The 20,905-nt window shown below is 36.6% G+C and overlaps 4 protein-coding genes across 5 annotated transcripts in view; 2 read left to right on the forward strand and 2 right to left on the reverse strand.

Moving 5' to 3' along the window:
- Positions 1-6: 6 nt before the first annotated feature.
- On the reverse strand, positions 7-2,348 carry LOC109544045 (gastrula zinc finger protein XlCGF26.1). Its single transcript, XM_019914056.2, has 7 exons — positions 1,985-2,348; positions 1,670-1,853; positions 1,453-1,566; positions 1,113-1,305; positions 852-1,055; positions 413-674; positions 7-362 (listed from the first exon to the last, which is right to left on the reverse strand). Exons 1-7 carry the CDS (start codon positions 2,138-2,140, stop codon positions 57-59), a joined length of 1,419 nt encoding a protein of 472 aa, XP_019769615.2. The 5' UTR covers positions 2,141-2,348; the 3' UTR covers positions 7-56.
- Positions 2,349-2,508: 160 nt separating this feature from the next.
- On the forward strand, positions 2,509-5,081 carry LOC109544046 (cyclin-dependent kinase 1). Its single transcript, XM_019914057.2, has 5 exons — positions 2,509-2,913; positions 2,997-3,113; positions 3,885-4,089; positions 4,146-4,369; positions 4,433-5,081. Exons 1-5 carry the CDS (start codon positions 2,798-2,800, stop codon positions 4,689-4,691), a joined length of 921 nt encoding a protein of 306 aa, XP_019769616.1. The 5' UTR covers positions 2,509-2,797; the 3' UTR covers positions 4,692-5,081.
- Positions 5,082-6,108: 1,027 nt separating this feature from the next.
- Positions 6,109-8,112, reverse strand: LOC109544041 (GATOR complex protein NPRL3). Its single transcript, XM_019914046.2, has one exon. The coding sequence runs from the start codon at positions 8,028-8,030 to the stop codon at positions 6,321-6,323; it is 1,710 nt and encodes a 569-aa protein (XP_019769605.1). The 5' UTR covers positions 8,031-8,112; the 3' UTR covers positions 6,109-6,320.
- Positions 8,113-9,091: 979 nt separating this feature from the next.
- LOC109544003 (calsyntenin-1) overlaps positions 9,092-20,905 on the forward strand; it is a 75,600-nt gene continuing 63,786 nt past the window's right edge. For both annotated transcript variants that reach the window (XM_019913972.2, XM_019913973.2), the window contains exon 1: positions 9,092-9,327. In XM_019913972.2, the coding sequence (XP_019769531.1) occupies positions 9,249-9,327 (79 nt within the window). In that variant the 5' untranslated portion in view covers positions 9,092-9,248. The remainder of the gene's footprint in view (positions 9,328-20,905) is intronic.

Below are 20,905 nucleotides of genomic sequence, written 5' to 3' on the forward strand. Positions count from 1 at the left end.
CACATATTTCATATTAAAAGAAAAAAATATATTCCTGGCAATACCACAACGGTAATCTACATATTAAACTGCGCCAATTCCTGCTTCACTTCACTAACTCCCAAGTAGCAAAGTTTCGTTTTCTCCGCGTCTTGACTATCCACATTATGGCTGTTCTTCAAATGCTGCTTAACGTAGGATTTGTCGTTGAATTTTTTGTCGCAAATCGGACACTTGAAAGGCTTTTCTCCTGAATGCGTGTAAAGATGTCGAGTCAGCTTATTTTTAGCAAAATAGGCCTTTGGACAAAAGTGGCACACGTAATTGCGTGTCCTCACTGGGATTTTCACTTTCCCGATACCATGCAACTTGGCCATATGAACCTAAAATTGCCGATTAAATTAAGGAGAAACGGTTCAGAAGAACGAATTGCCTTCAAGACTCGTTCATCCTTGTACTCCTTATCACAGTACGAACACTGATGTTCTCTAACATCGGAATGGCTTCTGGTATGCCTTTGCAGGTCGCATTTGGTGGTGAATTTCTTCTCACACAAATGGCAGGCGAATTTTTTATCGCCCATGTGTCTTCTCATGTGGCTGTCGTAGTTGGATTTAATTGGAAATGGTTTTGTGCAAATTTCACAAATGTATTTCCATTTGGAAGAGTCGGTGTGAACAATCAGACGATGCGACCTAACACATCAGCTAGATTTTAAGAGTGTAATTTTTCATAGAAAGTTAATATCGGTTTAATATCAAGAAACATCGGGTGTGGAAGTTAAAGGAAAATGAGCAGAGATATCCATACACTGATTTTCACAGAATAATTGGTAATTTTCCTTTTACACAAGATGGTGGATGAATAAATACCTAATGTCTTTGTGAGTGTTGAAGCTTTTGCTGCAAGATTCACATTTGTATTCCCGCATATTCAGGTGCTTCTTTTCGTGATTGAGCAAATCAGTTTTAGTAATAAAGCCCTTTCCACAGTACAAACATATGCTGGATTTCACCCCATCGTGGTACTTAACATGTTGCCACAAGTTTGAAGAAGACGAGAATCTTTGAGGGCAGCTGCAATACACAGACAGGGCAAATAAGTTGACCCTAAAAAGAGTTAGGAATAGCAACCTGTCACAGGCAAAGGGCTTGATGTTCTTCGATTCCATTTGGTGATCTTTCACACAATGACTGACCAATTTCGTGCTAGCTGTAAAGCTTTTCTCGCATTTGTAACATGCAAATTTCCTGTTTCTCTTTCTTCTCAGTATTCTACTCGATTTAAAGGCCACAATATTCTTTTTGGGTTTTCGGTCCAATTCGCCTATGCAAAGTTCGAATTTATATTGCCAGTAATAAATTCAAACATGAATATTACAAGAGAAAAACCACATTGAACCTTCGGATAGTGGTTTTTCCTTCGGATAATTCCAGTCGGATACTACTTAACAGTTAAAGATGCATTTCTCACCATTTTCCTGATCATTTTCGCTAGAATGACTAGACCCGTCGTTTTCACAATCCGAATTACATTCTAGAGCCTCATTGATACCGGTTTGCGAGTCTTCTGCCTTCGTCCGTGCATCTTAAAACAGGACGGACTACACTAATAAGGGCCATTACTACCCTTCAACTATGTTTGATTCACTAAATGAGCATTGTAAGAGTAGCAGCTAGTAAAACAGTACCCTGAATTGAATTGCTTTCACACGGGGAATCTTTGATGGCAATTTCGCTGCTGGTTTGTTCTGCATGTTTTGCCTGCTCTTCCCGTCTGATACGGTCGGTCTTTATGCACTTCTCACGAAATGAGTGCACTGTATCTAGTATTTCGGTACAATCTGTACATATGTAAAAACAGGGTAGCCAGACCTAAATGGCAGGAGCAAAATGAAGCAAACGAGCCTGATTAGTTTATGGGACTGAACGGGCAATAGCAGCGATAAAAATGATGAAGATCTTAAACAATGAATACAAAAATATTAGCAATAAACAACACTTACTACTTCTGAAATGCACATTCGAAATTTCGTGAGTAATGTAACTTTGCTTCCGTCTTTTGTGGTGAGTTTATTGAAGTTGAAACCTGCGCTTAAACACACACAACACACTTTTTCGCCTACACTTTTTCCCATAGTTGAACTTTTCTTATCAATCATACGAAATAAAGGAAATTCAATTTTTCAAACAGCAGCAATAACACAAGAAAACAAACAACTGTCACAACAGAATAAGGCCCTAATGTGAGGTTACTTGAAGGTCTTCCTTTTTGATATGGTAGGTTATTGAGAAAACACATCAAAGCTTTAAGAAAAATTTTTGGTTTCTGTTCAAATGCGTGCTGTGTTGAATATTTGTTAATAGTTTTATGATTTATTGAGGATTGGTTTAATTTAAGTTTCCCTCCAATTTATGCACCTGTTTCCCTAAAAGTTCTCTACGTCAGGCAAGCAATGTCTTGTCGAATTCTCACGAGAGCAACAAAGAAGCAGATAGCGTGAAGCAAAAATCATGCGTTGTCAACAGTGTCGATTGGCCGTTTCAAAGCATTGTCAATAGTGTCATTCTTAGATTTTCAAGTAAACTGGCTTTCCAAGAGTTCGTTAAAGCAGTTTTCCAACGATAAGGGTCGGGTTTTCCCAAATATTTTCCAATAAACTCACAGAAACTATTCATCTACTTCTTCAAGAATCACTCGGGCATCAGTTTTCAGTCGATCTCTCGCCCCCCATACGTTCGAACTGTTATAAAAACCTTCAGAATAGGAGGTTATCGTTCCCATTCAATTTATCACGCTTTTAGCTGTTTCTAGTAAAATGAGTAGAATAGAGGACTTTTTCAAAATCGAAAAGATCGGTGAGGGCACCTATGGAGTCGTTTATAAAGGGAAGAACAAAAACACTGGAGAAATGGTTGCCATGAAAAGGATTCGGTAAGTTAGAGTTTCATATCACCCGAACGCTTTGCAGTGGACATTTTTTGGGGCCAAGTAAACTTAGGGCTGTTTGTTTTAAGGCTGGAAAATGAGGATGAAGGAATTCCTTCAACGGCTTTGAGAGAGATGAGCCTCTTAAAGGAGTTGCGCCATGCCAACATTGTGACTTTACTCGAAGTCATTATGGATGAGCCAAGGTAATCTTCCATGTTTATATTCATTCACATCATTCTAATCTTAACGGTTTTCAGTTTAATCTTCATTGTTTCTTTGCAATAATGTTCCATACTATCGAATAATTTATCTAATAAGCTGGTCTAAGTTCCACAAGTTGCATGTTTCAGGAAGCTCTTTAAAAAGATCTGTTTCATGGAAGTTTGAGTAGGTTTTCATCGGTATCCTGTATTCGGTTATGGGCTCAATGCTTTCTGGCTTGAAACCTTTCCCTATTCGTGGGGGCCAAATAATGAATGACCAGAGGTCGAAACGAACTGCATATTTATTGTTTTATGACACCTGAATGTTCTTGAAGATATTCTAAATTTTACCTGGTACTGCTTTACCCATTCTTCGACCAGCATGAAGACGGTTTCACTGAACCTTCATCCATAATTTCAGTTTTTTCTCGTTTCTTTCACTTCTGTTTGAGTCCGTTATTTGCTGTTTTAGTGTAATTGTCACTCCTGTGGACAGCGTATAAATTGAAAGGAATTCTGCAATTCTTATTCGTCTGGGCTCGTCATGACCATTAAAGTGCATTGTTACTTTTCAATTTTATTATTAGGTATATGATTAATTAATTTGAAACTTGAAACTGAATTAAACATTTGAAACGTTTGCGCCCCAAGCGAGTACAGGAGGACATCATTTTTCCAGATGACCTGAAAGCGCGAAAAACTAATCCGTTTAATTTTGTCCTTTTCACTGAAATTTACCCAATAAAACCTATTGAAACATGTTTTTTTCAGGCTATATCTCATTTTTGAGTTCCTGAGTATGGACCTGAAGAAATATTTGGACAATATTGAGTGTGGCAAATACATGAATCCTAAACTAGTGAAGAGTTACCTGTATCAAATCAATGAAGCCATCTTATTTTGCCATCAACGTAGAGTGATCCATCGGGATCTTAAGCCACAGAATTTGCTAATCAGTGCCAATGGAGTTATCAAGGTATATTAAATAACAGGTGTTTCTTCTTATTCTACTAACTGATGATCTAATTTCAGGTTGCCGATTTCGGTCTGGGGCGAGCATTTGGAGTGCCTGTAAGAATCTTCACACACGAGGTTGTCACTTTGTGGTATAGAGCGCCCGAAGTGCTATTAGGCGCAGCTAGATATTCCTGCCCCGTTGATATCTGGGCAATCGGGTGCATTTTCGCGGAAATGGCCACCAAAAAGCCGCTGTTTCAAGGCGATTCTGAAATTGACCAATTGTTCCGGATCTTCAGGTAAGGGTTTCTTTACACGCTCTTCACGAGAATTTCCAGATACGTAATATGGTTTTTATGCAGGGTTCTGAGAACACCAACTGAAGACATTTGGAAGGGAGTATCATCCCTGCCTGAATATCACGCAATTTTCCCCAACTGGACATCTGACACTCTGTCGAAACAATTAAAAAATCTGGACGAAGAAGGTCTAGATTTGCTTTCACAAATGCTAGTATATGATCCCAGTAAACGAATCTCCGCCAGAGGAATTGCTGCACATTCCTACTTTAAAAACGTCGATCTCACGGTTAAACCGGTGTTTGTGGAAAAGAAAAAGTGATTTATCGATTTTTTTCAGCACTGTAAGATTTACTATCCTTATTTATATCGGATATGGGGGTGGACACTTGAAATCCAAATTAAAATTGTATCTATTTGTATAACTATTAAAATGTTCGCGTTGCTGAATGATTATCATGTTTTAATGATGGTTTCAAAATTCGTTTTTTTTTTCGGAACAAGGAAATTTAGTTTAATCACAACTGTTAGTTATGGTTATTTTGACACTCAGAGTTACGGGGTTGATTTCCACATTAAGCTTCATTTCGGCCTCGATGAGTTAATATCCGTGACAACCGTGTGTTTTATCTCAGATTTTTTTATAGAACTACTCTGCAAAAGTATGCGACTCGAAATATATATTTTTGATTTAATATATTAGTGTAGATAATCAATGGTTTTTATTTGTGAAAGTGCCACTCGGTTAAAACTGATTACACGTTGAGGAACTTTGAATTTTACAGAAACAAGTTATTTTTTAATTATAGAAAAATCATTAATAGAATATACACGTCGCAGCCTCTCAGTGTAAATCGCAGTTTTATTTTACATATTTGATAACAGTAGTATTTTTAGCGTATATTGGGGTTTTATTCGATTTTTCTTAGGCGCTCAGCTTTATCTGCTTCTTTAAAGAGCTTTTCATACTAAATAACTGCGATATTCAAATTCAAATATTACAAAGTATATTGCGTATGGGCTTGAAATATGAATAAAGCTCTGAAACTATTAAAATCTAGGGTGATTTCAAAGTGAGTGTCATTTTTCCCGTTTGTGACTAGATCTCTCTCTACTCTCAAGTCTACTTTCCAAGTGAAAACAAGCAGCTGCTTGACAATTTCACAGATAATAGAAGAAACAATCTTCAACTTTTAAAAATTTTACTCTACACCGACAACTCGATTTTCTGCAACTATTCAAAATCTGCCCTGAACATCGGCTGTTTGATGCAGCTCCTTGAAAATCGCACACATTGAAAAAACTTTAATTTTCGCTGATGTTTCTGCCAATTTTTAAAATAGTTTCTCATTTAGGTTACGTTTATAGTTTAAAAAGTCTAACTTCCAAACGGGACAATGCAGCTCCTTGAAAATTTCACACATTATAGAAAATACTTCAGGCTTCAGACGGTGAAAATTTCATTCATAACCGACGCCAGTTCAAATTTTTGCAAGAGTTAAACTACCTTAAATATCAACCATTCGGCAATTTTTCCAAATCGTGACTTCCCCGTCTTCTTCGACAAACTCGTTTTATTAATTTTGCGAAACCGTGCAAACCAACAAGTCGACCCAAAATAGTAATTCTTGGAATCACCCTATATCTACCCAAAACGTTAAATTAATCAAATGCACTGAGATACGTTTGAAGATGGACGTGTACTTCTTTGAGCCCCCTCTGAAGAAAAATGAACAATATTCAACTTCTTCTTTAATTTACATAAATTGTGTCATTAAATTGGGCAATATCACGATAGTGGCTAATAAATATTCGTTCGCAATTTGCCCACATATATCAAAATAAACAGTACACCTAACAATTAACAAACAACCACTATTTTTTTCAAATATCACTCTAGGATGGTAACAACATCCCGTTTGCCTTGAATTTAAATTAAAAACACTCACTTTTACGTCGTACAGGAAAACATTGCAATTGCCGGGTCTTCGCTATCGTAAGTGATTAGAATTTCGCGAAATTTGTCCAGTAGCTGCGTTAGCTGGCTCCGTCTCAAGTTCTCCAAGTACATTATTTCCTCAATATGATGACTGCCTTCAAAGTAGCCTTTTCTGCACAGTCTGGCAAACAACTTCAAGTCCTCAGGGGTGTTTGTTGCGGGAATTTTGAAAATTTCATTTCTTTCCTCATCTGGGAAGTCCACCAGCAGCTCTTCCTGATAGTCCTGCTTGTCGTCCTCAATGGAAGTAAAACTCGCATTTTCCATGTTCAGGTGCTTCATCAGTTCCTGTGCCTCCGATATTGTCGAGGCGCCACTCTCAGACTCCGTTCTGGATGCATCGGGAAAAGAAGCTGATAAAACCGAACTTGTTCTTGGCGATGGGGTTTTTGCAATTTTCTTCTGGTCCTTTAAACTTGGAGGCCCATTGTCTGTAGGCATATATTCAATGTAGGTGTGCAGCTGCAGCAACAGATGATGTTGCAGCATCCAAATGATGTTCTGAACCAGCGAAGACTGCAGCGTGGGCTTAGAAAACGGATCGAGTTTCGAATGCAAAGATGTAGGAACTGAAAATTCATGAATTGCCTTGATAAGGTGCAACCCGGGAAATGCCTTGCTAAATTTTTCAATAAGTGGCGAAGTGTGATGTAGAGGGGCGTTGGAAGCTATTACATATCGATTAGTGGCACAAACTGGGAAAATAACTGTGGCTTTAGCCCAGTACACTAAATGGGCCGTTAATTCAAACACATGCGATAAAGTCAGGTCTGAGTCTGCTGCTAATGTTTGTAGGTTCTTCATCGGGGAGTATTGAGTTAACATTTTCACCAGAGACGGTGAGCTGTCCAATGAGGTGAAATCAATTATGTGCTCCACGGGATGAAGCAGCAATAAACTGTGATAAGGTCTTAATGCCAGCAAGCATCTGTCGATATCTTCGGGCTCGATAGTCTGTCCCCTTAAGTGCCACTGATGAGCTTTTTGAGGCAGACAAAAAGTCAAGCTTATCCATCTGTTTACTATTATATTTACCAGCCCTGTGCTCGACAAATCTTCATAGAGCTTCTTGATGTTGTTCGCTAAGGTGCACTTTTCCAAGATAATTTGAAACGCCGAACCGTTATTGGAAGTGCATTCATCATGGGCAGTCATCATGCGCTGAGTCTGTTCAGACACAAAACTGCACCTTTTCTCCTCATGTCGCAAGATAATCCCAAAGCGCTGACTGAGATCATGATAACATCTGACCACTGAATGACTAGCCAAAGCGGACAGCGCAAAAACTATATTAATCAGCATTATTCCCGAATCGTCCTTTTCCGACTGCTCGTTCTGCAGCTGCAGCAACGTGGGGTGACTGACAAATCTTACATCATTCACTTTCAACTCGAATTTTTTATCGCACAAGTCCGTCTTGACGGCGAAAAGCGATGAAAGCACTTCATCACTAAGCCCCGTTAAAACACCTTTGTTAATGTTCGAGGACGACACCGCAACACTTTGCAGGGATTCCTCTACCACTGATAAGGCATAGGGGTTCTTCCGGGCTCGGTTTGAAGTCTCTTTGTTCTCCTGAATTTGAAATGGGTACCGAAACAGGAGTCTGTCCCCTTTACTGTCGGATTTCACCAAAATTACACTTAAGGGATTCACTTCCATGGGGCGAAATTCTGGAAAATGGGGCCTTGTTGACTGGGATCGTTGATTGAGGTTATAAGTAGAGAATATAAACAATTGGTTGATATAGAGCAGCTGATGGTGGGTTATATGGCAACGTTGGGGTTTGGGCTTACACCGTTTTGGCTTAACATCAATAATAGATACAAAAATGTTTGGGTAATTATCTAGAGGTGGCCCTTTTGGCTTTCGATAATGATAGAGAATTCACCTTATTTTATTAACTACTTTTCCATTTTCATTTCCATTATCCCCCATAAGAGCTCGCTCTTTTACCGCTGGTGATTTGGAAGATGCACAAAAATCATTACTTTATGGAGAATTGTTGTTTTAGGGAAAATACTGGCTTAATAGTTAACTAATCTAAGTAATTTGAACAAAACTGAAAAATTGACCGAAACTATTGCAAATATTAATAACAAAATAGAAAAATCAGGTGGAAACAAAACGTCCATTCGGCAAATGCGCGAAATTTTCGGAAATGTGTCACCATGAAAACGGTTTGAAAGAGCTTTGTCAGTCTGTGGGAACGTGGTGCGTTTCAGTACGTGAAAAGTGATCGAAAACGATTTTTTTGCGAAAAAAACACCACTAAGAATGGTTGTTGGCACAGGGATGTTCTCTAAGGTGAGCACTTAAGAGCCTGATAATGGAAAAATTGAAAAAACCACCGATAAAACCACAAAAACTTGGACCGTGGCTATCTTCAAACGAGAAATTAACCCAAACTGCGTCTATACACTGTGTATATTGAGCAACGCGTAAAAAATCCTAAAAATAGTCAAACGTTTGATATCTTTCACAATATAATTGTGAAGTTTGGCAGTTTTGCAAATGTCAATAAAGTACAAAAGCGCACATAAATAAAGCTTGCTCTAAACGCTCGTAAACTAGCAAATACTGTGCAGGCACTGTTGGAAAACTTCACCGTTGGTCTTATAGATTGAAAATCCAAGTAAAATGTGTGACGGAGATGTTTGAGCCACTGTGTATAGCAACTCCCCCTACTTAGATGATCGACCGGCGACGCGAACGCCTCTACCGTACATTGCGCCAACTAGCGTGCCGCGGCAATCTGGGGAGTTGAGATCAACTCTGTTCCTGTCCGTGACGTTTCTGTGGTTTTCCCAAAAGTTTCGCGTTTATTTATTGAAAATTGAGTAAAAAGTGCTGATTTTCGACTAGGAAAAAGTCGCCGACATGACTCTGGTGCGGGCATTGTGCATAGTAGTCCTTGGATATTGCGTGGCGGCTCTCGACAGTCAAGAATACAACACAGGTAAGGTGAAACATTCTAACTCACCTGTGCGTTTAAAGGTGACAACAATTTGGAAGTAAATAAACGCCTTCGCTGTATTGTAAACAATTCGATTCCAGTACTGGTTAATTGTGTTTATTTTGCACAGTTTTTCTGAGAAAGTGTGTAAAAACCGGACTACCTGAGTACCGAGTTGAATGTCTGCCACAAGATTTATTTCAGGTGTAAAATGGCGAGGTCAACAATTTTCTCTCATTTCATTTGTTTGTTCAATCGGCTTTCGATCCTTCTCGTCGATATCATCAGATTTTTCACAGTGCCGGCTTGGAAATTGTTAAATGGACGACACTGTTCTGTCTTTATCGTTCATTATGGGGACAATTTCACCCCCCACACCTGAAGTTTTTGATTTATTTTCTATAAATAAATAAATCTCGACCACTCAAAACCAATTACACCCACCCATCATCAAGTGCGATTGCACGGTCTGCAGCTCACTGGAGCCGAGTTAATCAGCACTTTCTAAAGGACGCACTTTCATTTTCTGTCCTTAACTCCCTAAACAGTAGATGTCGTAAGAAAGGAAAGAGGAGTCGATCGGGGATTGAAACAATAAAACTCTCTTAAATAACAACATACCCCGAAAAATGTCTTCTTAAGGGGGCTGGAAGCCCTTGAAGGTGGTACTAGTCTGATAATGCTTTTTTTGCAGTTTGTACTAAAAGTATGAAATTGTGAATTATTTCAGAAGTCGGAATGGGAAAAATGTTGTTTTAAACTGACAATCGTCTACACCCCTTAATGATGCTTTCCATGTCCCTGTAATGGTGCATTGATCCTAACGAAATGAAACAGGAGCAGTTTTTTTCACTTAAAAATGTTTGCGATTCGGCAATGGGATTTGAAAAGTTAAGAAATGGGAACCAAAACAGTCAGAGCAATATACAGGGTGTTATTTGACTACTTAGGTAAACTCCAGGCTAAAGTAGTGAGGAGTGGTTCTAGAAGAAATTTTCTCTAAATAGGAAGTATAGTCAGAGCGAAATCCTTCTGAATATACATGGTGTTGAAATGGCAAAAAAGCGCATTTTCGTAACGCGCACTCCATAATCTTTTTGTCGACAGTGTGAAAATTTGGCAGTGGCATTTACAGAAGAAAATGCATAGTTTTGGTCTAAATAGACCAAAGTTATTAAGCCCAGCCCGTCAAATGTTTGTGGCAAAAAATGTGCGCCAGTGATTTTTTCAATTTTCTCGAATGCAGGCTCTTCCAATACAACTTTTTTGTCCCTTGACTTTCTTCCGTATCTTGCTTAGTTTTTGAGAGAAAAAAAACCACCTTGTTCCATTCCTCAGACTCAGACAATTTTGATTTTCCGAAGTTTGACTACGTAGGTACTCAAAGAACTCTGTATACCCCTTGCATGTTTCGCCAATAATCGAAATCCTCAGTTTGTTACCACAGAAAAGATCTAATTTCCACTTGTTGCAGAATACAAAATTTCGCAATTTTAACCCAAACGGTTCAGAAATCAGTGCCAAAAACATCTTCAGAGTTCGAGACTCTTGTCAGTGTTGCGTTTTTTATCCTCTAGACTCTAGGATTTAACATTTATTGATTTTTTTCCAGGCGCTCTGTATAAAGCGCGTTTATAAGCAGTCGATAACTCTTATGCGAAAACGCTGGGAATTATTGATTTTTTCTATGGAATACCCTGTATATCATGCCCTGTTTAGATTTTACAGTAAACGGTAAGTAATTTTGTAAATTGTTAGTTTTTTCTCAGCGTCTCTTGGATTGATTTCAGCAAGCGGGTCAGGCAATTTTCAATCGAATCTTAACCATAAGGTTTTTTCATTGACAGAGTGCTTTTTTCGTTGATTTTCTGTACGATCGACGCGCAATATGACTGGGAGCTTCTGGATGCAGCTAATTTATCATAATCGAAGGCAAGAAAGAAGCATGTAGTCACAAAGTAAATTTACTTGACGACGCATCCAAGACTCATTCAGTAAACGCTCGGACGGAAAAAGTAGACTAATTTGGCTGTAAAACGATTCCTCCCACAATCCAGACTTGCCACTTTGTGATTTTCGTCTTATTGGACAGCTGAAAGAAGCGTTTTTGATCCGCTACCTGATCGGTCGAAGAGTTTCTATCCAACTCGAATTTCACTGGAAAAGTGTATTTATAAAGCTGGCGATTATGTAAAAAAATACTGTGTTTTTGTAAATATTTGTTAAATAAAGCAACAATAAAGAAACAGTCCAGTTTGATTTTATACACCCTCCACTAAATGTTCGATGGAGTTAAATCAGGTGATCTGGGCAGTTATCAGCATTTGAAGAATTCGTTCAATTGAATTACATTGCGTGCGTTTTTATAGTAAATTTTATTGCTTTGGCAATTTTATTGCTTGTGCTGAATTCAAATAGAAAAGTGAAAAATATATATATTGAACACATACAAAATGAACAATTAAAGGAAGGAAATGATCACAGTATATTGAGAGTTTCCCGAAAAAGATGTACTTAGGCAACATTTTAATAGAAACCGTGTTTTATCGATTATAAAAATTAAGAAAAAACTATTTTTTAGTCACGCGAAATAGGTCATGGTTTAATGCAAAAAACATTGCTGCTTCTGGCAATTAAAATAATTTTGATAAAAACAATTAAAGCTATTTATTTATCAGTTTATTATATTTCAATCCACTGTGCACTACATTATCATTAATCCCCTAGGGATTTATGCCTGCTTTTTCATGTTCATAATAGCTGCATTATTTATTGCGAAGTTAATGTCTAGGTGTCATATAACATAAGGCCAGATCTCTTTCATACGCATTAATTGTAGGCATTTGGAATTGTTCAGTGAGTTCATAGAGTGATTCACGATTTAGACAATGGTTTTTTCGGGGATTTTGTTTAAATTACCGCTTAGTTTTAAAGTAAATTTGCAGATAAATTCGCATTTCCATTAACAGCTATTTAAACAGTGGACTTTCGGTTACTATTAATATTTCCACACACAGATGGTAATTTCAATTTGCATAATGAGGCTTTCACCCGGACTACCCAGAGATTTACTGTTACTTATTGTCATTCAAGTGCAATCTTCAGTCATTTCAGTATTGAAGACTTTGGCTGCGCTTTATTATGCATGCAAGCAGTTAGGAAACAGACATGTGATTTTTCTGGGCATAAAATCGATTGAGGCTGAATAACATCGAATGGAAACCCGAATGGTGCGGAGAAAATGAATATGTTCATAAATTTGAAAATTTAATTAATGTTTCAATCAGTGGACATAACTAGAGTGTGCACAAAGGATTCTTGAACTAGTAACAATGTTAAATCACGCAATAATTTTTTGTTTTTGAATCATCAACATTTTATAATTTTTTTCATGAAACATCTAATTTTGAAGAATGTTAATAATCGGAGTTTTTTTATTATTTTCAATCAGTATAGTAGTGAAAGTTTTCTGAAATGTTTTAAGTTTCAATAGTGAAAATTAGACTGAGGCAGCATTAGATTGAAAACAGCTTTTTCACGAATTACTTACTTAATTATAAATGCATTTCTGAAGTTTTTCTCCTGTTGTCACGTTGGGCCGTATATGTTAAAGACCAATACTCCTCACCATTTAAGCGTGAACTAAGTAAGTAATATTTATAATCCTATTTCCCAGCATAGAAAAGTGCATACTAATAAATGAAATTGTAAACAGGCCACTACATAGTTGTGTAGTTTTCACGTTTTTTTTGCGTCCATGCCAACCTGTTTAGGAATTAATACCTTGTGTGACTAGGACTAATGATTGGTTCATTGTATGTATAATTAAACAGGTAAATACAAGATAATAATTTAATCAATCATGCGTCTGTGAAGTGTCGATCAGTTTTCTAGCCGATCGAAGTGTTCCAATAACGGACAATCTGATGCACGCGTTTGTTTAAACTTTTGGCATCGAATTGAAACGTTCAATTTCGTATCGTGTAATCCGCACCTCAAGTATCAAAAGATAGGAAACGTGAATTGCTGCGCGATAAAGGAATTAAATAAAAAAATCAAATTTCCTTCAGAATTATCAGACTCATTAAATTTAACAAGCAGGTTAACAGGTTTAAAACGTTATGCCATCGACCTCTTTGCATTATCCGCTGTCAAGCCAAGTAGTTAGAAATACCTAGAAAGGTTCCGATGCTATCTATTTATCTTTTGTCGTTTAAAGATCTACGTCAAGCCGTTATTACAGTTCATTATATGGGTAAATAATAGGGTGTTTTCGAAATGCCGCTCTGCCAGTATTTTTAGAGTTTACCGAGTTGATATTTATGTTCGCCTCGAAGGTGGGAAAGTCGTTAAACAGTTACTGGTCAAATGGGGGCCTTTTTTTAAAAAGCGCTCTGTTTCAAATATAAGTTGTCTCGATTTATCGAAAAAATGTTAATCGTTGCGTGTAAGACGAGTAGATGCGGTTTTTTATTGAGTTTGGTTGATGATCTTGTACTTCTTTATATTTTTTAAAAAGCGCTTATATGCCCGATATTTAGGGGGCTTAAAAAATAATAGATAGTTTTTTGTATGATTTTCTATGTTCGAATCTCCATATTCTTCTTCGATTGAGGTCTTTAAATTTTTGCCGTATAATTCTTCTAGTTCGCTTTTATCTCGCACTTTCGAGCATGTAGAATAAAGAAGAATATGTTACTTATATAAAGAAAAAGGATAATAAATCGCAGTCGATTTAATTGGCCCGTGGAACACCTCCATTGTGACCTTTGGAGGACAATTGCGCAACAAGGCAAGATTTTTCTTCGAGTGAATAAAAGTTGCGTTAACTTGCACTGTTTGACCTTTACATTTCATTTATTACTCTGTTTGCTGGCCTATTTCTAATTAATCTACTTGGAATCTACTTCGTAAAGGAAAATTGCAATTTTTTCCTGGACTTAAATTATGTAGGGTGATCTATTAGGGCTTATTAAAGCTGGTTACTCCAGTTGAAAGCATTCGAAGTCAGTCTCAGATCCTTTAAAGGTTTAATATGGAAAACAAGTGGATGAACGGTTCATCCTGAAATGAATGGCTCCCTTGAAAGCATCTTAATTTGTGGAGCCAAGGTATCAAAAGTTCCCGTAAACAATGGGATTTAGTACTTGGAAAAGAATAAGATTTAAAACCCGTCAGGGTCTAAAATATATCGTTCGCCAGTTTTGCGCGTCTCTCCTTCGGATCGCCATAAAATTGACGTTTTACGGCTTTTCCAGAACCGGACCGGGAAGAGTAGCCCTTGGGGGACCAATTTCCTGATAAAACCAAGTACTGAATCGATGAGTTTTTCTTCCAGGAGCGGTTTAACGACTTGGTCAAGATGGAGTTTCATATCATATTGATCAGTTTTTATTATATACATATATTTGTCCTACTGTGATATGAAATAATCACGAAATAGCATTATTTATCCGTTTTTAAATGAACAAGTTTTTGAGAATCATCGTCGCCGCTCAAGCAAAACGTCGGCCTTTAGCCGCATTTAACTGTTACAAACATGCCGCTACTGGTTGTGGCAACTGAATTTTTCGATCATTTTCAAAACTTTCTAAAGCAACTCCTTTCCATCTGAAATATCCATTTTCAATGGAATTTATGAGGATCTTTTTGAAAGGATCGTAAAAATAATGAAGTGACTCTTCATCGAACATTTCGGTAATCCCTATTTGATTGAATTCTCTCGCCTTTAACCTTTAGATCCTTTCGTACATACCGTGTGCGTAATTTGTCTTCCTTAAAGGTTCAAAATTGAAAACTTTCAAAGTCCAAGGATATTTCATTTTGCTTGAAAAGAACGGATTTGGGTTGATATTTCCGCATTTTTCATATGGTTAACGTTTGCTTAAGACAGAGAGATCTGTTATTAGCGCAGAGTCCGGATTTCTACGCATTATGCTTTTTGTAAATAATGAAAGTATTTGGCTTTTGTTAACTGTTGCGAACGAAATATGCAAAAGCACGTCATTTAACAAATTCCACACACTAAAATAGACGATGTTGTATCAGAAACCGAAGGACTTCAGAAGGTGGAAGTTTTTTTATTCGGTTTTAAATAAAGTTTTTACCCCAGTGAAAAAATATTGTGAATTTTTACAAATTATAATTAATTTTGCGACAAATTCATTTGCTTTTAAACGCTTTTTCCACAATTTGAGTGTTTCTTAATCCGAACTCTATTTATGAGGAAACCCCCAATTCTGTGTAAAAACTGTTTCGAATGCCATTGATATGAAAAGGGGCGAAACTTATATTCTTGTAGCGTTCTCGTTCAGCTCATGCCAAGGATTTAAAAAATATCTCCTCAGACGCTCAGTGGCTTCTTGGCAGAAAAATCGATAACCAATCTTATCGTAAATATGGCCCAGATTAAATTGAATCGAGTTTTTATTAAATGAATGTGTAGTTAATTAATAAACTAAATCGAATTTGCCCAGACATGGAAACAAACTGCTTTCGTTAAGGTTGGAAAAATAAAAATTAATTGACTTACTTATTTTAGATTAGTTTTACCTGAAAGTATCCAAGTACACTTTATACCGGGGTTTCACTGTAAAACACTGTCCTCTCAGTGTCTAATTAAAGCCTTTAACGTTTATTATTTCTCGGCTATTGGATTTCATCTCCATCGATTTGTCATTAGCGGCCGGAGTCGTTTATTTTGAATGCCATTAGAGTGAAACATTCTCGATGTAGCACTAACAAACAGCTTGGAAGTCTGTTCTGAAGTATCCAAAACGAGTTATTTTCAGTCGGATACATCTAGCAAATAATTATTGTGGCTTAAACACATCTCAAAAATTACCTAAACAAACACCTGCAGGTTTAACTCTGTTGAGTTTCCATATAGAATTTTTCCAATTTTTTTCGAATATGTAAGCGAAACTCGCTTGTGTTAAAGAACCTGTATTTTACATGACCGAGACAGTTTTCCATCGGAAAACTCACCCCTGCCAAGTTAGTTGTCTTTAATATGGGTGAATTCTCATTGGGAAATCAAACAGCCGTCTTGCTTGGTGAAATTGTCTCGTTTATGAGATCAAAGAGGGGCGGAGTCTTTCGGTTTATCAGTAAATTATTTAAGCGCACTGAGTCGTGTTTGATCTCCAACCATTGGGGAATGTCGAGAAGCCAATTTTTAAATTATTTTTTTGATTTGCTTTTTTGCGTTCATATACATACGTTCATATCTGTGGTTGATTAGCCTTTTTTACAAACTCGTACGAATTGATTCATTGTGGTTTAAAATTTAGTAAAGCTGCAGTTGAAAGAACACATTAATGTTCGCATTAAAAATTGCGATTAATATCAAAGCGTTTATTTTTGTTTGAAGTAATAGTAAAGTCGTCACATATCGGTAAGTGAAAGCAGCTGATACCCAGAAAGATACATTGAAAAGTTAAAGAGCCGAGCAAATGGGCGCACAATTGAGGGCGAAGGGCTCAATGTGATAAAATATCCCGATTCCTCGGTATCTGGAAATAGCTTAAGTAAAATCGATACTGGGAATTAGTATCTGATTTTTATTTAGCTTGTTCGACACGATAGTGATATTTTAAGGTAAAGGGCTGGGACGGAGTCCCATTTTTAGACCTTTTCTGTGTGTCGACGGTGCCGGTTTCGCATTTATGATATCATTATTAATTGAGGTGGTAGAACCAATTTATGTGAAACAATCACATTACTCAGTTGTAATCGGCAAACGCCCATCGGGGCCATTAAATGTGTTTTTCCTAGTAAAAATGTGGCTCATATGCAATTAATGTTGATCAGGCAGGATTTTTTAAATGCAAATTGTTGTGTTTTATAGGTGGCTTTTGGCGTGAATCGATACAGTGTTAATTATTCGGCCAGTGAACGTTATTAGAATTCCACGCGTCCATTTTACAAAAGCCAACTTTGCTCGCCAATCTGCCGTTCATTATTCATATTCCCGTCGGACAACTGGATCAGCCATAATGCCCTAATCGGTCCTTTCGTCGGGGTAATTAAGTCCATGGGAATTGAAATGGATGACTAAACGACCCTAAAATCAGTCTTTAATCCGACATTTTTTAACTACCTGCGCCCCTTCCATTTGCTGCCGATGTTTTTGCTAATTACTAAAAATTAAGATTAATTCTCCGCGCTCTATGCGCGGCTCATATTCTTACTCATCGTTGCAGTTCAAGCTCTTTTACAAAACGTTGCACGACAGCACGTGAGTCGGAAAATGCATTTATTCCACTTGAGGATGTCTGGCATATTATTACGCGAATACATAATCATTTGCTGATTTTGCGATCATCACGAGTGAAGGCTTGTTTGTGAAAACAATGTTATTACAACCGCTTAAGGCTGAAAACGAAACATTTAAGGTGTTTTGATCCGAAATAAGTGAGTATAATTCTACTCACCCGGGAAATTGTTGTCAATTTAATGTTTTCATGTCACTCACTCTTACTTACCAGTAAGTTAACTGATAATAGTTGCTAAAGTTACTGCAGTACGTCAGGGCAACTAAAAGAACAGGAAAACAACTATGAAAACGTTAAATTGATAATATTTCGAAAAATAAACAAAACAAAGTAAAATAATCAAAATTGAGGGTTTGGTTTGGAAAAATTGAGGTTAGGTGGTTTTCTCAATTTTATTTTGCAACTTATTTTTTTAATGCGAATTTTTTATGAATCAATAGTTACGAAAATGCTATCAAAATTCTATTAAAGTTCTTTTCATCAAGAAATTTTCATCAAAAATTAAATAACGCATATTTCTTTAGACAAAATGATTCTAGTGTCTGCAACTGCAATTTTGGACTTCAAATTCCAAATTCAATTCAAAAATTAAAAAAATCAATAAATTTGGAGTAGAAATCACTAATTTAATAATATTCAGCCATTTTAAATAAGCAAGTCAAATACTTCTAAACCTCCTATAAAATATTGTTTTTTTTTCTAAGAAGTTGGAGGATTTTTGGTAATAAATCGAAAACTAAAAGTTGTCGAATTAACAATTTTCTACAAGATTTTATACATTTTTTAAGCTCTACGAATTGATACCAAATTTAACTAACCCAAACTAACTCCAATTTTCTAAACACGGCGCGATATTTTTTTTTCGTTCTTTTAAATAAAACTTTTATCCTGATTTTAATGATTTTCCTAAAACTTTATTACCTAAAAGATGCGAACTAGCGAACAAAATTTTATCGCAGTCTCGGGATCGTAATTGTCAAGAAATTTAACAACTTTTGTATTAAATTAAAAAATCTTCTTTCACACATTTATGACTGACTAACCAAACTTTTTCAAACTATCGTTTAATTTACCCCACTTGTAATTCTTACAGTTTAAAAACCTCCACCCAGCAATTGGACCACTTTGTATATGCATATAAAGAAGCTTCTCGTCTTGGGGTCGAAGACTATTTATTGCGCTTAAAAACACGCATAACTTTTCACATGCGTGCGTGTGTGTGAAAAAAATTGGTTGTGTTCGATTTCCTCGAACGGCACAAAATGCCTGAAATTCCCTGCCTGGAAGCGACAAATCCAATTCGGAACCAAAATAACCGAAAATTGCGTCCCACCCGGTGATATTTGCTCGATTTTCGTCCTCAAATGCGCAACATTTGCATATTAGGTCGAAAAAAAACATCCACTTCAAGCTGGAAAACTGACTATCTTTTCGAAACTGAAGTAGCTTATTGAAGTGAAATTCCTTCTCGAAAATGTGGAGCACTATCCTCAACTCATGTATTATTAGAGCTTATACAAGGCGCTCATTTTTAACGGAAAATTAATTATAAATACAACCCCGGGGATGCTAAGTAGACAGCTTCGTAAACTGGGCCAGCCTAGTCTGAGCAAGGCCGTAAGGGAGCAAACTGTCAAATAAAATAGCCGAGAAACTCGCTAAGGACACGCAGAAGGTAGCTAACAAGTAACGTAATCCAAGTTAAGACCTTCCATAAAGCCTATTAACGAAACAAGGCTACCTTCGCCAGTGATCCCAGATCTTTCGTTTTTGAACGTGACATACCCGAAAGTTCCCGGATATGGCTATTTAGTTTTGTGTGTTTGATAGTTTATAATCAAGTTAGAATGACCTTTGATGTTAATATTAACGTGAATTATTGACTAGTGATTGAAATTAAGGCCGGGTTTAGTTGAGATTGTGAGTAACTCTATTGGCTCTATTGAACTATTGGGAATGCTTCTTCAATTCTAGAGGAGTTTCTGTTGAATCAAAATCCCCTAGTCTTTGTGTTCCTTCCGTTACCTTATCGAATGTTCCAGGAACAGACGTGAACATGTTGAAGTTGGAATTGTTTTTAGTCAGGCACGTTGTGTTCCCAATGCTGCCATGTTCTATTGCGGGCTGGCTGAAACAATAAGCTGTTATTTATTCAGGCATCAATACGTGCTGATAATATTGAAACAGCGAACAATATTGGCAATGTATGATTATACCGGTTAGGCTATGTTAACTAGATGTACGTGCTTTATGTGGAAAAGCATTTCCATATATCGAAATTTCATTACGGTTTCGACATTGATTGAACTGACCATCGCAGTTTTAGCAACGAATAATTGACTGCATCGAAATCGTGCAGCTGAAAGAACTTTAGGGGTTTATTTTCACAACTTTATATTTTCGTCCAAAACAGAAGAAGCGGCGAGAATCAAACAGACAGTTTTTATGAAGTTAATGGAGCATTGCCTGATCATAATTTTTCTATAAGATAAGCTAGCTAATCGACTAAATAAACACGTTTGGTTGTTTACCGTTTTTTTTTTGGTGGTTTGGTTTTCGAAATACAGGATACAGGGTATCTGGGTATCAAAGTTAAGATTAAAACGTCGACAAAAATTAATTTTAGGTGTTTTTAATCTAAAATTATACGCCTTGTATTTCACAAAACGTCGAGTTTTGGATTCACCCCAACATCTGTGGTAGGATTTTGTACAGACACCCTGTATATTATTATTTGTGTAATTTATTTTTATTTTAAAGTTTTTTAAGTAAACGAGCTTTTCCTTCTGTAAAACGGAGGTCTAATGCGAAGAGAATATACTTATGTACTTGCGGTAATCTTTTCAACATGTATTGTAAAAGGAATTAACCGTGATAAGTAACATAAACTTACGATACCGGTATATATTTTTTTAAATGTACATTTTACCAATTTGCGTTTTCAAGAAACACAATCATTTTGTCAAGTTTTTGCCTTTTTGAAATATTTTATAGTCGTTTTTTAAAATTTAACAACTGGCATAATGCCGTTCGAACGTCGGATTTCCCACCAACTCACTTTTGTGCATATATAAATTATAGCGCAAACTAAGTGTAAGGAATCCCGAAATACTTGGTGGTTTCAAATTAATCAGTATATTTAGAAAGAAGAAATATAATAATTTTTTTGCTCCATTATTTTAAACTCAGTTCAATATCTTAGAAACTTTTAAAAGTTAACAATTGAAACTATTTGAATATCCGCATCATTCGCATCCCTAAAGATCACACAACTATAAAACGAATAAATAAGTATTTATATATGT

Source organism: Dendroctonus ponderosae, unplaced genomic scaffold, assembly GCF_020466585.1.
Source record: "Dendroctonus ponderosae isolate FM_Combo_2020 unplaced genomic scaffold, Dpon_F_20191213v2 Dpon_F_20191213_4, whole genome shotgun sequence".
Lineage (NCBI taxonomy): Eukaryota > Metazoa > Arthropoda > Insecta > Coleoptera > Curculionidae > Dendroctonus > Dendroctonus ponderosae.